This window comes from Phalacrocorax carbo, chromosome 13 (genome assembly GCF_963921805.1).
Source record: "Phalacrocorax carbo chromosome 13, bPhaCar2.1, whole genome shotgun sequence".
NCBI lineage: Eukaryota > Metazoa > Chordata > Aves > Suliformes > Phalacrocoracidae > Phalacrocorax > Phalacrocorax carbo.
Window position 1 is genome coordinate 9539143 of NC_087525.1, and position 16475 is coordinate 9555617.

Genomic DNA, 16475 nt, shown 5'->3' on the forward strand with positions numbered 1-16475 from the left:
ATTAATTTTTAAGGGGAGGTATCTCAAAAAAGGCATTCTCATTTAGAAGACCAACACACAATATGTGATACAAAAATAATAAAACACAGAGCATTAGCATGTGAAAGAAACATGTTGCAATTATGTCAAATACTGCTTTTTATATTTTATTAACAAGCAAGCATCCCTGGAACTGGGTCTATATGAAAAAATACTTCATTAACCAATCAGAATACAAGGGCGTTATATAAATTTATTTTATGCAACATTGATTAGTTTTGAAAATTCCCATGTTTTAATTTCACCTTTATTAAAAAAAAATCACTAAAAGGACACAACCCACAAAAATACAATCTGTATCTGCTCTATATTTACAGATAACTGGTCACTATTAAGGCACAGATTTAAAACTAACATTTTTATGTAGCAAGTCAAATATTTGTGCATAATATAACACTACCAATACGGTACACTGTACTGTCATATTCCCTTTGTGGAACCAAAATAAGTGAGAAATTTTTTTCTTCCAGTGTGTTTTTGTGTGTGTTTGTGTGTGAAGCCCTATTAAAAACGAATGTTGTTAATGGGAAATTCTTCACTGTGGTGTAGATGATACAAGTACTGCTCAGCAAAAGACCACATCAACTTAATACTGTAATAAAATCAGTTTCTGAGTATAGTACTGTCTAGATAGATAGTATGTACTTAAAGACTAAAAATCTAGGAGTGTAAAGGATTTTTGATGCACTTAAATTTAAGCAAAATAAGCAAGAAGGGGTTGCAGAAAATTCTGTACAAAGTGTGCTGAATATTTATTTCATTAAAAATACTTTATAAAATGAACATGACTCAATACAATTTGATTTGCAAACACTGGTCTTGCAAATGCAAACATTTAAATGACAGCTCATCTGTAGGCACATAAGTAGTCCGTGTGAATGAAACTATTTACATGCTTAGAAGTAAGGACAAGTGTAAATAGTTTTAGAATTAGAAGTTGTGGCTTCCACGAGGGTTTCCATGAAGTTGCTCTTGCCCGTGTAACACAAATACCTCAGATACGTGGATACTGACTTTTGGCATTTGAGCGCAGTAGCTTTGATGTGAACAACTGCGTGCGTACAAGATGCAGTTTTGGCCATTCAGATCTCTAGTACAATTTCAGAACCAGAGGAGGCTAACTGCTACTTCATCGACAGGGGAAGTCACCCAGCTATACACCATTAAGTAGATATGGCTGACATGAGAACTGAGCAGTTATTTTTTGCTAACCGCAACAAGACTTTACATTATTGCTTGATCATCTATGCCCTCAAGTAACAGTTTTTTAAATTCCCTTTGTGTGTGCAAATTTCTCTATATATCATTTTGTATTCTCACCTTAAAAGAATTATCCACGGAAAGTGTCAAAACTATTTCTCACCCATCTTTGCATAAAAACCAACTACTGTAAATGTTATTCTAATGCCTTCTGTTAAGAGCACTTGACAGTGGTTTATGTCCATCTCAAAAGGCTTGTACACTGAAGATAAATAATACATTACAGTAGAGGTAATTCACAATATTTCTTAGGGGAATGCTTCTCAACAAATTAATGCTTGGAAACTTCATATTGCATTGCAGAAAGAGGCACTTTATGAATTCCTTCATTGTATCAGAACCCTTCATTAACCCATAACAAGACATCTGTAAAGACAGAGGAATAACACAGCCAAATTATTTGGACTTTCACAGTATAAGAATGCAATAGTTAGCTCTAGCCACTTATAATATGGACTCTTTCTGTTGAACTTAACTTGTTTCAGAAATAGTTCATCTCCAGAGTTTTAAACACTTCTGCAGCTGACAACTACAAATCTAGATTGAACAAAACAGATGCTATTACACCTATTTTATGTAGGTCACCTAATTGCTGCATGCATAGTCGTGTAAGTAATATGCGTCATTTATTAAATGGCAACAGTGCTGTCTTGTCAAATTAGATTAGTTGTCTGCTTAATCAAACTGACAGCCCAGAGCTCTAGTTTGATGAATGCTTTTCATTCTCTACCATAAATCTGCAGTAGATCAGTTTAATCTGTTACGTATTGTAGGTGTATAGAACCTAAAAATAAAAGTCTGATATAAATAAGTGTCCTTTAGTGGCAGGGTACTAAAAATAGCCCTTTGCTTTGAGACAACCATTAAAAACAGTTCTAGCATAACAGGCAGCAGTTAAATATGATGACTGCAAAGGGTTAATATTGCAAGGTCCATTTTGGTCTTTCATTGCATCTGTTACAGTGAGTATTACTGCAAGCAGCATTAGACTGCTTATAAGAGCGTAATAGGACTGGTCCACTACCAAGTGGCTTGATTTTGGAACAATTTCTTCAGATCACTACTGGGGAGTCAGAGAGAGGGAAAAATCTGCATAAGAACCAGTTTCTAGTACCATTATAGTGAGATGTGACTTAATGCAGGAACACCTGAAAATAATTTGATTAGTGCCAATATAAAAATTGATATGGAACTGAAAGAGAGAAATAAATTTCCACAGGACAAGAAATCAGAACATGTAAAGTGCAGAAAGACCTCAATAATTATTTTAAGCAGTACCAGAAAAATCCATCTTGATAAAACCAAAATCTATGCTCTCTGGCATCCCAGCTCTTCATTCTTCCTTCATTCAACAAAGTAAAAATTCAGTGCATACATTATAGTTATAGGTAATAAAATACTAAACAAAGAACCCTATATTATTATTATTGCAAATTCTGTCAGATCTACATGAGTAAAACATAACCCACATTTGGTGTTTTGAAAGACAACAGACAAAATGTGTTTTCTCTTTTTTTGGCACAGTATTGTGCAGACAAAATGCTTTGGTCCTTGACACCCAAACTCCCAAAGTGCAGAGGGTGGTGTGCAGTGAAGGCTGTCCACAGGATTGCCATGTCCATCTTTAGAGCTGACTTTCTGAGCCACAACTTACTGCTACCAGCGACCGCTGACACTAGCAATGTCCGAATGATACTGACGCGGCAGTCTTCCACTAGCTCCACCTTCCAGGAACGAGGCACGTATGTTTGATGGGTCAAAGAGCTTTCTTCGGTTTTTATTCAGTTCTATAAAGGTGAAAAAATTCCTCTCATCAGAAATGAAGTTTAATACTCTGATCTACACCAAAAGCAAAACTTCTATTTAGGCAAACAATATTTTAGACAAAACAGTATGAACTGAAAACATCTGTGAGGTACCTGTTCAATTTAACAGTTCAACACGGTAGTAAAAAATTCATGATCTGGATGAGGGGATCGAGAGCACACTCAGTAAGTTTGCAGATGACACCAAGTTGGGCAGGAGCGTTGACCTGCCTGGGGTAGGAAGGCTCTGCAGAGGGATCTGGACAGGCTGGATCGATGGGCCGAGGCCAATTGTATGAGGTTTAACAAGGCCAAGTGCCAGGTCCTGCACCTCGGTCACACCAACCCCAGGCAACACTACAGGCTTGGGGAGGAGTGGCTGGAAAGTGCCCGGCAGAGAAGGAGCTGCGGGTGCTGGCTGACAGCCGGCTGGGCATGAGCCAGCAGTGCCCGGGTGGCCAAGGAGGCCACCAGCATCCTGGATTGTATCAGCAATAGCGTGGCCAGCAGGAGCAGGGCAGGGATGGGGCCCCTGTGCTGGGCACTGGTGAGGCCACACCTTGAATATTGTGTTCAGTTTTGGGCCCCTAAGTACAAGAAGGACATTGCCCTTCTCTGGACATGCTCCATCACCTCAAAGCTGGTGAAGGGTCTGGAGCACAAGTCTTATGAGGAGAGGTTGAAGGAACTGGGGGTGTTTAGCCTGGAGAAGAGGAGGCTGAGGGGGGACCTTATTGCTCTCTACAACTACCTGAAAGGAGGCTGTAGCGAGGTGGGTGTCAGTCTCTTCTCCCAAGTTACTAGTGATAGAATGAGAGGAAATGGTCTCAAGCTGCGTTAGGGGAGGTTTAGATTGAATATTAGGAAAAATTTCTTTACTGTCAGAGTGGTCAGGCATTGGAACAGGCTGCCCAGAGAGGTGGTGGAGTCACCATCCCTGGAGGAATTTAAAAGACATGTAGATGTGGCCCTTCAGGGCATGATTTAGGAGATATGGTAGTGTTGGGTTGATGGTTGGACTTGATGATCTTAGATGTCTTTTCCAACCTTAATGATTCCATGATTCTAAGAGTTCCAGGTTAAGACTCAGAGGCTGCTTGGGATGCAGGCATCTATTTGGTACAATTCTTAATTGGCACTGATACAGCGTGGAGTAGATAACACTTTGCAATATTGGTTTAGATCAAGTAGACATAGCTGTAACACTGTAAAAATATTCAGTTATAGGTTGCAATCTTCCTGAAGGTACAAGCACACAGGATGTACAGCTGCGGCACAACCATGCAATGTAAACTGAGATGATAGAAAAGCTTATTAGCAACCTGATAAATTTCTCAGTGCACAATTCTTTATTTTAACCACCACACAGAAGCAATATTTCAATAAGGACTTTTAGAAAAAAACAGATGGTCACCTCTCATTCAAACATGCACACTATGCTCATATTAGCAAATGCTCATCCAAAATGGTTTTCCTTTCCCCACTTTTCTTGTAAGCAAACTCCACGATAGATACAAATCACTGAAATATTACACAGATTTTCATGACTGCTTTTGAACTAAGTACATTGCATTTTAACCCTCTTTTTAAATTAATAGAGAGCATTCACTAATAGCATCTGCAGGAGAGATGCAACTGGGAGATAAATGATCTAGTGTTACAATGAAGCATCTGAAGAAAACTATTCCTCTGATAGATTCATTGGCTAGACAATGTAATACAAAAATCTCATGCTATTTATTACATTTGGAAAAAATCTAGTTAGGCATTATATACGACAACACATGGTAAGAAATTATACTTGGCCTTCATCTTTCTGCACGTAGGGTACAAAACAACCTTTTAATTAAATGTGGGTTGGAAAAATTCCAAATAAGAGTTATATGTTCCTTTTCGAACTTAGAAAGTTTGCCGAAAAAACTGGCTTTGGGAAAAAAAACCAAACCAGAGCAAACCCCAAACAAAAAACTAAACCAAAACCAAAGTCCCCGCAAAACCAGGCAGTTTTTCCCAGTAGGATGATTGCTCTGCTAATCAGTGAAGTGGAGGACAAGGAGGATAACTGGCCTGAAAGTGCCAGTTCTGACAGGTATGTAATGTCGTTCAGAGTCTGTAATCCCAGAGTTTCTAGGACCCACAGTTTTGGGGCATAAGACAAAGTTCTCAATTTGCTGTGAAACAAACTTTCAACCAAGCTCCAATTTTACAAGAGGACACAGGACTATGCAACTGAAACCTTATTTGGTAATGTGAAAGCTCTATAAAGCCTGTTGTTAAGTACCTTCTGATGAGAGGCAAGCCAATACGACCTCTGTGAACTAGATTTTTACTTTTCAGTCTTTCCAAGATCCTTTGTCAACTATAAACACACGACTCAAGCAAGAAGAATACGAACAGTACTTAAAAATCGACAAATGATAACCTGTGTTATTTACCTGAGATTGCAAGCAGCATTTTTCTTCTGGCACCAAAAGTGGTAATTCCTAACTCCTTCAAATCTTGATCAGTAAGAGTAAGGAATGTCTGCAGATCAATCTAGAGTAAAAAGAAATAGGAAAATTAGGCAAAACAAGCCTCTCCCCAGAAGCATTAGCAACAAATGTGGTTCAGAAGAGCTTCACAGTTTTTGTTTCCTTACTGCATTTTACGGTTACTCTGCCAACCTATTCTTTGCATGTAAACAGCAATCATTGCTTTCCAATGGCTTCTTCACACAGTTGCTCAACTTGCTACTCTGCATTTCTGACAGAAAAACTAAAAAGTGAGCAGTTTTAGGAAAATCACAGAAGATCTATCTTATTTATTTGTGAGATATTGAGTATTTACCAGAACTGCTACAATGTACTTGGGAATAGCCAGGTATATATGTCTGTAGATATGGTAGGGGCTTCTGTCTATAGTCCGTTAGCAGAGGGCGATTGCCCAACTGCTGGTGACACATCTGAGTTAAACCACTGAGTATTTCACAGCATTCCAAAGTGTGTGCAACAATGTATGCCTGTGGGTTTTTTGCTGCCAATACAATTTGCAGAAACGTAATGGAAAATTCTTTAGTTTTCACTCTGGCCAATTCTGCTTGGTTCATCTCACACTTAATCAGTGACTCGAGGAAAGAAAAAACAGAACAAAAACCCACCTGCCAAACAAAAGTCATCCTTAGTGTTAGAAACCAACACAGCCATCTCCCCTTTTTAGAAGAATGACTAATATAATAGGAAAGGATTAATGACTGGATAACATGGGTATTATGGAACATGCAGGGGAGTACAGAGGAGAAACCTGAGGAACTGTACACAGAATCGAGGCACAGCTGGATTTATTCGTTCAGATTGAGGATTGACCTTGCCACTTCCACACTGGTTGCAAACAAACCCGTGCTGGTGTCTACCCCACGCCAGTGCTTTGTGATCGAAAAAGAGCTCATTAGCTCAGGTGCAGCCAGTTCCTAAGCACTTTTGTGCAGTACTGCCCAGGAATAAAATCCCCCCACCGAACTTAAGCAGCATGATTAAAGAGAGACAAGAAATGCTGGCCGGAAACATGAGATCCGGCTGCCCCGGGGCTGAGACAGCAGCAATACATTTCAGCAGACTCAGGACAATTCTGTGAGTGCCTGTACATGAGTGACTTAGTGCATGGGAGAAGGTACAAATTTGCCTCACGTCTATCCTTGGAATAGTGTAGTATGCACTTCAGCGTGCCCCTGGTGTGCACAGTTTTTTCTCATGGACGCAAATCTGAAGCTAAATATTGGCACACCAGAGCAACCTGTGCGACCTGAATGGAAGGTCCTCTTGGAATTTGTTCTTCATCAACACGTGCACAGTTCTCTTAATGCCATGGGAATCTGTGCAAAAAAAACACTTTCTGTGGTCTAGTAGGAGAAAACATGCAAGTGCAAATCTGAGACCATCAGCTGGTGCAGACCTCACTGTTGATAAGGATACATATAATATATAGGCCCAGAACACAAGAAGATCCAAATTTAACTGTGGTCCTTGACACAACCCACACGGACATCCGTTTTGCTCCCTAGTACCCCCAATTCCAGCAGTGTGACTCACAGAACTTCCCTCATACACCTACAGCCCTTCCAGGACAAGCTCCGGGGCTCTATGTCGAAGCCTAGCAGCTGGGATCACTGTACCATCGTGACACAGTTAAATCTGTCACCAGAATAAGCTATCTGGCAGATAACCAAGTTGACTCTACTTATATAGTATCCCGTGGATATGAAATACTACCATGTGAACTAAACTGAGATTAGTTGGCGTGGAGGTGGAAAGCTCAAAGATGACTGACCATATCCCCCTGCTGGGAGTAGATCAAAGGAAGCCAACTGGCACACAGGAGAAGAGGCGTGGGACAAATGTATGTGACCCCAGCATCCGCCGAGATGTTACTACTGAATGCAGACTGGATTTCTATAACCTATATATGAAGTTGACTGAAAGCTATTCTAGTTTGCATCCTAGTTTACAAGTGGGATCGAAGGTTCAAAATTCCTTGAATGGAAAAAGCCCCAAACGAAAAAAATAACCTAGTTTAATTATTTGTTAAGTATAAATCAAACATGCAAGACAAAATACTAGTCATGCCCAGGCTGGAAATTGCAAGGTGTATGATACAGGTTTGAAAGAACAGCTCATGAAAACCCTGTCACATAATGAGAGTTCTTAGTGGCTTTGGTCAAGACACAGAACAACTACTGCTGGAAAACATGCTACAAACACAAACGTGTATTTCAAAAGAATACGAACCTCTTGCTGTTGGAATACGTCTGTGTATTTGCCCAAACCAAGTTTGCTGAACAGCTCGGGCAGATCCGATCCCTTGAACAAACTGTTCAGGTTACAGCCATTGCTTCCTGTCAGCGAGGAAATGCAGTCCATGTAATTACTGCTACTGAGATAGTGTTCGGCTGAAAGGGAAGAAGTGCATTCTTCAGTCACATCACAGAAGTGTACAATTTTCTGTCATATCATTGTATTAAATTAGATAAATTAACAAACTATTTAAATCTTTATTCAGAAAAAAAGCCTCTCAGTGGTCTAAGACAATGAACAGCATAAAGCAAGTTTTTTGTTAATTAAGTTCGAGTGTTTGCTTTCTATAGAAAGAATAAAGTCACATTATGTGACCTGTCACATAGATACAGGTCAGGAACTTGTACAAGGGGAAGACCTGCAAGACCCTGTTGTTTTTCTTCCTTTAAAGCCCCCTCCTCTCTCCAGTGGATATTTTGGAAGACACGGTTGCACACAAATGTGACCAGCCATTTTTGGTCTGGGTGGGGAGAGCGCCGTGCTGGAGCAATTCCTGGTAAAGGAACTACCTGGGTAGCCACAAGATTTGTCTATTCTTTCCGTACAATACAGAGAAAAATATAAAGGCAATAGGTTTATAAGAGACCAAAACTGGAAATACGCTCCCTGTACATTTTTGAATTACATTCCTAAAAGGTGTATCTTTAAAAGAAGTGTCCAGGCTAAGAAAAAAGCCAAGAGAACTGATTTAGCAGTGCAGTCCCTTTCCTCTGTGTGTGCGTACTGATAGTATGTAATCATTTAGTTCATAATTATGTTTCCTCATGCTGTGTAAGAAAAGGATAGCTCCCAGGGAGTGCATCAGGCTTTTCTGTAAATGAGGCCATTGTGAGTGCTCCCTCCCTTGGTACAGACAGAGGAAATAACAACAGTGAAGGCACAGGCAGCTTGCAGGACATAAAGGATAATTTTACTCACCTGGGAAAGTAAGATTGCCCCAGAGACTTATGCTACGCCTCTACTATAGAATGCCAACAGGATGTGAAAACAAGTGTTTTTCACAACTGGCTATGCTACATTTCTTATTTTCTGGGCACAGACTAGTTAGAAGCATTAGGGATTGGATTTACAGAATTTAGAGAACTTCTCTCAACCTCAGCTCCGTTTTGGAAAAGAGTTTTAAAATACAGTAAACCATTCAATGTTGAAAATGTGAACATTAAGTTTGACACATGAAGCAACAGCTAAGCTGATTTTTTTAGACTTTAACGAGTGGTGCCTCAATTTCTTCAATATCAGAGTAAGATAACTCTAAAAGCTCCCAAACAGAAATTCACGATCGTACATTCAGGGCAGATGATGCAAGGTCACATATTGAAAACTGACTATTAAGAAATACTTCTTACTAGTGCAGTCAGGAAGCATTATCTTAAAAACAAAGAAGAAATGCATCACTACTATGCAATTATATCAACGATGACTTACATTTTAGTACTATGGCACCTATACATTAAGGTAAACACATCTGTCCAGCAAACGAATTTTTCATCCCTCCTCCACACACTTCTTCCTCTGGGAAAGCTACAGCTGCTATAGGACAGCGTTTGCCCCACCGCCAGTGTACTCATTTTTCTAATTTTCTTTGAATACATATGTAAATACATTTTAAATCTGTTTTTATTTTGATTAATCTAGAGCTTCCATTTTTGTCCAACTAACTTGAAAACAAAAATAGTTTGATTTCAAAGACAAATTTTACATCGCTTTTGCTCTGTGAGTACTTCGAATATGGTATGCAGCCATTCACAACTGAACTAGCATGCTTTTTAAAACCATAAATAATTACAACTACACCAACCACAAACATTTTCTCTAACTGAAGCTATCTTTTCTTAGAATGTCCAACTTTTATCTGTGTACTTTGCAATTAATCTGGGATTGAGGTTTTATTCGCCTTTATAAGAAATATGCAACAAAAAAAATTAAGAACAGCCACAGTAGTTATTTTCCCATAATGCAGTTAGTTAGTATGGACCAGTATTCTCTACCTCCATTTTTTACTCTTTCAGAAAGGCATATATTAAGTTACTAAAAATAAAAGAAATAAAATTTCAAAGAGTTCAACGGAAGTAAAATTTTAATTTGTAAGTTGTAAACATTGTTTAAAAAGTAATTACAAAATTTACAGCCTGTATCTACAGAAACCAGTGCTAGGTCACGCCAAACATAAGGAGAGTCTTATTTTAATCACCATAAAGAGAATCATGCTTTAAATTTCAAGATCAGCACAGATTATGACTTCTCAACCAGCAAGCAAATAGCTCAATGAAGACCTGGCTGCGGTCGGTGCATAGACAACAGACTAGAACGACAGCAGTCTAGAAATAAGCTTTTACATAAGCTTTTTCAGTACACCTTGAAAAGCCCCTTCCAAGACAGCAAAGAGCTTTCAGCAAGACCGTCTTGCATTTTAAAAATTTCCTTAAGAGTTTTCCTTTTCGACCATTATTTGTATATCATGTTACACAATCTTGCATATGCTTTCGCTTTTCAATTTGTAAAATAAGCTTACTTTACAGGTGGCAGTAATTTAAAACCCTAGTGATGTCAGGAAACATTAAAATAAATATTCATAGATATCAATATAATTTTTTAAAATCAGATCTTAAGAAGTTATTAACCTGATTTATTTTGTTTCCGTTTGGGGCTGCCAATTGAGGACACAAATTCATTATGAGCTGTGGGTCCAAGCCCATTACGGTCTCTCCAGTTATCAGATTCACTGCCACTCCCCAGGTGCTCCCGACTGTTGGACCGTGAGAGAGACATCGATGAACCCTGCAAATAAAAAAAAAAACAAAAAAACTTGGGCAGAAACCAGAAGTTTCACTGTGACTTATATGTTTTCTCTGAAGCAGCTCAATTAAAAAAAAGCAGCCTTTAATGCTTGCAAACATTCTTCTGGCAGTTGATCAATAGTCAAATAATTGCAAACCGGACACAAAAACACATTGCAGTTTACAGATTTTCAGCAAAAGTTATTTAAAGACCATGCTTCAAAATGAATTGCTAAGTATTTCCAAGTTTGTTTCCAAAATGTTCCATGGTATCAAATTCCCACACATTCTAGACAAAACAGTCTACCAACTATATCCCTTCACAGGGAAGGGAACGTAACAGAACATCTGTCTGAAGATAAGTGGATGAAGTACACAATACTTGACAAAAATACAGTATAAAACAATTCTGCAATGGTATGTTAATTTGCAGAGTTTTTTAAAAACAGATTTTCACATTCCTGTAAAGTGCTAATTATCAACTTCCATCACTGTGGGGCAGAACGTTCCAGAATAAGGCAACAGTATTCCCTGAAAACAGCAGTTAACTATGGAATTGGATGGGGATGTACCCCCAAAAAAGATGAACATTATTGATACCAAACACTTACACGAACTAAAAATTGTGGAATCAAATGAACAGTTTAATTCTATACAGGTGCATCAAATACCAATTGAAGAGCATAACCTAGGGGGCAGCAATCTTTTTTACTATTCAGGAAAATTGATACTACTGAAAGAGAGAGGCAAAAGCTCCTTATCATTGGCAAAATTAGGAAGATGAGCTATGGTTAGTGTAACTCAATAAATGAAGGAAAGTGGGAACTGACTTTAAGTCTTACAGAAAAGCAAGAAGAGACAGGGCCTCTACATTACGTTAGAACATAGTGCTGACTAAAAGTTGTGAGGTAAAAAAGACGTCATCCAATGTTTCTGGAAAACTGAAGGCACAGTAGAATGTCACAGTGAAGATGAAATACGTTTAGTGAGCTTATTTTACAAATTAACTTCCCAGACATTAGACTAATACCACTACTACGTCTGTTCAAAGACCTCAGCATATAACTAACGTGCATGCGTATGGAGGGTACTGCCTCTAATATCAATGATGTTGAAGACTGCTAAATAAAAGGAGGATACAAGGAATCCAAGTTTTATAGCTCCTCCACATGTTTCCACAATAGCTTATATGAAACAATGGAAACAGGAGTCCTAACACACTTTCACTTCACTGGAAAGAGCCAAGCCTGTGGCGTGCACGTGGGCAGTCTGAGTGACTAAGATACAGTGTGCTTGGTTAGAATGACATGCTTGCTTAGACTTTTAGCAGCGCATCATGGTTTGGGGGGAAACCCCAGCTCAACCAGTATAGAAAAGCATGTAAAAAAAGATTCACAGATTTTGGTTGTAGCTTTTTCTTTTGCCCTAGTTACTACTGCAAGCTCATTGCATCTATCCAAACCTATTAAAGGTAGTTGAATGACAAAAAGTTCACATGTCAAGTTGGGAACACCAAGGCACATTTTTACCATGACTAAATATTTCTTTTGTATTAAAAGATAGGTATATATCCTAGAGAAAAGCTGTATGAAGTCCCAGTCCTGAAGAAACATACCATTTACATTTTACATAAGTAGAACAGAAATAAAGAAGGTGTCTCTGTGGAAGTTGGGAAGGATTACAGCAGGGAAACACACTAAAACAACTTCAGAACACCTTTGAAAAGAAAGGAACATAAATTCCCTGCAAGATTCCCATGGTGGGACTCCAAAGAGACTTGCTGGACCCTGTGGCTGCCTCCTCCCAAGGAAATCTCTGGGCCCAGTGAATGCTGCAAATAGAGCAAGCTTTTCCAGTTCTACGGCTTCATCAACAGAAGGTAAGAGGAGCTGCAGCCATTTCTTGTTCTAACACTCTGCTTCACCATGCAGCAGTTCACATCTTAGAGTTTATCTGTTATATACACATTGTTTTAATTATGTGACAAAATTTCTACCACTGGTCTACAACTGTTGAGACATTTGGTCCCATAAGTTGTTTTAAGCTTCTTTAAAGAAATATATTTTCAGGAGCAGACTTCTATAAAGCTAGAGTATAATTTATAAAGCGGATATAATTTTGTGTGTTGGGCTGAATACATTCCAGATGCCTTAATATTTACATAAGAAACATTTTTCACAATAACAAAATATTTAGACCTCTAAGAAAGCTAAACTCTTATGTGCAAGACTTCTTTTTACGAAAGTTAGACATTTCTCAAGAGAAACAATTGCATCGTTCACTAGAAAGTGTCCACTAAAGTAAAGGTTCTTTTTTTTTTATACCTCATACGTAGTTGTCATAGATGGCTTGTACGATACATGATTCGCTCTTCTTAGTTCCTTAATAGTTTCTGCAGGCATAGATTTAGAGAACCCCAAACCACTCCACGTATTTGTTGGAGTTCTCACTTCTGTTACAACTGGCTTCTTTAACATAGCTGAAAAAATACAGAGAGAAATTAGTCCATCTCAACCTTAGTAAAAGGTACCGAGAGGATAACCCTGAAGCCATGTACGCTAACAGACTTCAACCCGCCTGCTACACAGCTTGAATCCTACCCTGCCTTAAGGCAAATTACTCTGTCAGAAGATAGTTAAAACCCATAGGGTTGCAAGGAAGCCCAAAGAGTCATATCTGTTTCAGAAAGGTTTCTGATTTTCTTTTTGTTTGGGGATATTTGGGTTGCTTTTAAACAGGGCCAAAAATATGGTTAAGTCCCTTATCAATTTTGTAACTTAATTTATCCCTAAAGTAAGGAGCAACTTTGCCAATGACAAACATCTTAAAGTTTAATTTGCATCCCAATAAAACCTAGTATTACAGCTGTGAGGTCTCTGAAAACAACATGGATCATTTGCATATGGATATACTCACACAGAATATCCCATCTGCAAGTTGTTTATATTGTATTTTACACTATGTTGGTATTAAGAAATTTTTGGAACATGAAAACTAATATACAAATGTTTCACTATAAGCTTTACATTTGATTAAAAATCCAATTACAAAACTAAAGCTTCAGACAACTCTTTCAGCTGTACACTAAAAAGTTTTCAGAAGTCACTGTTTATCCACATACCTTTGGTTGCTAGTAGCTTCTTCTGTTCATAGTCAAAGGCCTAAAAATTAAACATATGCAGAAGATAGTTTAATTGCCATTCTAACTAAATGTCATTCCAGTACTCAGCTCTGTCAAATCAAAGGTTTTGAAAGTGGCCAGTGAATACACCTAGAGGAAACCTGAAGTGCAGCACAATAATTTGACAAGTAGTCCAGTTCGAGCCTTGTTTGCTTAAAGCATTCATTCAAACATAGATAAAGATTTTAAGTAACACTCTGATACCCATTTGAGTGAGGTTGCAACAGTATTTACAAACTGTTTAGGCAGAATTTAAAATTCTGTTTAAAATAAGACATTTTTCAAGCATTGTTCCTCTACCTTAATCAACTGTTCTCAGCATTTAAAACATTCTTCAACAGTACCAAAATGATACATATTATCTTAGACAGCAAATCTAGGCACCACAGTTACTTTTAATAACCTTCAAGTTGAGTTATTCTCCATTTACTCATCTGAAAGGAAGAGAACCTAAGTTTTGGGAGAACTAAAAAAACCCAACAACTTGTATTTGCACTACCTATGACCATGCAAGATTGAAGTTTAAATAACCCTGCTTAAATAAGTTACACTTCTTTGAGTTACAGATTAGCAAATCTAAACATACACATAAAACTGCAAAAATGCAGTATTTAGCTGGAAGCGTTAAATTCGCAACTTGAAATAACTAGAGCTCCGATAAGGGAAAGGGTTGCAAAATACTAACATGGATCTCGTTCCACTGCTCCATGCAGTGTAGTTATGCACACACTGGTAGATCCATACTGAAAACTGCTCTGTTACTACGGCTTGACAGTCGAAGGGAGCTTGGCAATAACATGGAAGCAGTTTATAGTAGAGTAGTTGGCTATAGTTAACCAAGTAGGAACAGTACAAGAAAAAAAGGAGTATATTTACAGATCCATATTTGTAAAGCAAAACCAGTGTAGTTACACTCCAGTAGATCCCCCAATATATAAACCTGAAGCTATAGAAAAAAATTGCGTTGACACTGCTTATGAAAACTTGTGAAGTGTCTCATCTATATAATTCCCTTTTCTGAAAGCAATGATATAAGTTGGGTTTTGTTTTTGGGTTTTTGGTTTTTTTTTACACTCAATACACACAAATGATGCTTGTGTAGACTAATATAGCCATAAAATTTATTCGTTACTTAAATTTTTCTTATTCAACAGAGGCATAAGGGATTTGTTTGTCTTCAAGACTTTTAGTTGACAACCCACTCTTCAGTTGACAGAGTTGAGGACTTTGCTGGGACATGCTTTTACTGAAATGGTAGTGGCAAGACAGCCTGCTGCTCAACAGTCACCTTCGCATTCTGAGCTAATTTCACTTTGCAGTGATCAAGTTTTGCACTAGATTTGGGTTTATTCAGGGAAACATACCTGCATATTTACATACGATGGCTGCGGAGCTAGACGTGCTCTTTCAGAGTTCTGCTGGGCGGCTGCTGCTCGCTCTGCTGCCCGTTCACTTCCAGGAGCCTTTTTATCAGCCATGGGACTTTCAGAAGCACTTAACTCTGCATCTGAGAGCAGCCTCTCTGCAGTACTGCAGGAGCAAAGTCAGTATTAACTCCAGTCGTCTTTTTCACAAGCAATGAATATTCAATGCAATTGTGGTAACAGCTTTATCCTGAGAAGTTTGGCAGTAAAATTCAAGAAACACCAGTACACGAACATCTCCCTGCTCTTAGCAATATTTCTGAAATCTTATAGTTCCTTTACCTGTTTCTGTCAATGAAATAAAGCATCTTTTGCTGCTTCCTCTATTACCAAATATGATGCATAGTTTACATGTTCAGATCCGAACAGTCTGGTATCTGGAATTATCACATGCCATCCCTACAGTGTCACTTCATACCCTTTAGCCTTGCTCAGGCCAGCAGCTCAGCAGTTCTAACAGATTGACAGTAATAGGATAAAGAGAGAGGCATAACAGGGACTAAGTTCACATGGGTCCTACTTGCTTTTAAAGCTTCAGTAATTGCAGTCCTACATGCCAAAGCGCCTCTTAATGTAATTTTTTCTTTTAAATATCAGCCACATTTTATGCCTACTCTAGAAAAGAATAAACTCTTACTTCAAAGCAAAGTGACCTTGATTCAGATGCTGTAGATTACCCAGAAAAATGCCCTAAGGACCCTGTGAGCACTACATGCTCAACAGAAAGAGCAAGACATACAAACAACTGAGTGACACACAACTGAGTCTGGTTAGCAGGAATCCTTGGATTTCTGAACTATGAGAGCAGAATTAATGAAGTACATATTATAGCTTTAACAGTGTAAACACAATCAGGTAAGAGAATATGCATCTCAAGGGTGATGATGAACAGTTCCCAAAAGGAATAATTAAAACACTAAAGTAGATCAGACCAAACATTGCATTAAGCACAAAATTTGTGTTGCCAAGACACATTATGACTCAAAAAAGGCCTTTCCTACTCCTGGCTCATTAAAAAAAAAGAACCAAACAACAACAAAAAAATAATCATTGAGACAAGTGTTTGAGAACATGGTTGAGAATATAGTTTTTCTAAGAAGAAAACAGCCTCAAGTACACACAAAAGGTAAAAGGCTGTCGATTAGGAATTGTTCTCAAAGCAA

At 38.3% G+C, this 16475-nt stretch overlaps 1 protein-coding gene across 1 annotated transcript in view; it reads right to left on the bottom strand.

Moving 5' to 3' along the window:
* Nucleotides 1-212: 212 nt before the first annotated feature.
* Nucleotides 213-16475, bottom strand: part of BICC1 (BicC family RNA binding protein 1) — a 116445-nt gene continuing 100182 nt past the window's right edge. The window contains exons 15-21 of the mRNA XM_064464783.1: nucleotides 15253-15418; nucleotides 13829-13868; nucleotides 13032-13186; nucleotides 10552-10708; nucleotides 7865-8025; nucleotides 5540-5639; nucleotides 213-3086 (exon numbers count right to left, since the gene is read on the bottom strand). Of these exons, the coding sequence (XP_064320853.1) occupies nucleotides 2956-3086; nucleotides 5540-5639; nucleotides 7865-8025; nucleotides 10552-10708; nucleotides 13032-13186; nucleotides 13829-13868; nucleotides 15253-15418 (910 nt within the window). The 3' untranslated portion in view covers nucleotides 213-2955. The remainder of the gene's footprint in view (nucleotides 3087-5539; nucleotides 5640-7864; nucleotides 8026-10551; nucleotides 10709-13031; nucleotides 13187-13828; nucleotides 13869-15252; nucleotides 15419-16475) is intronic.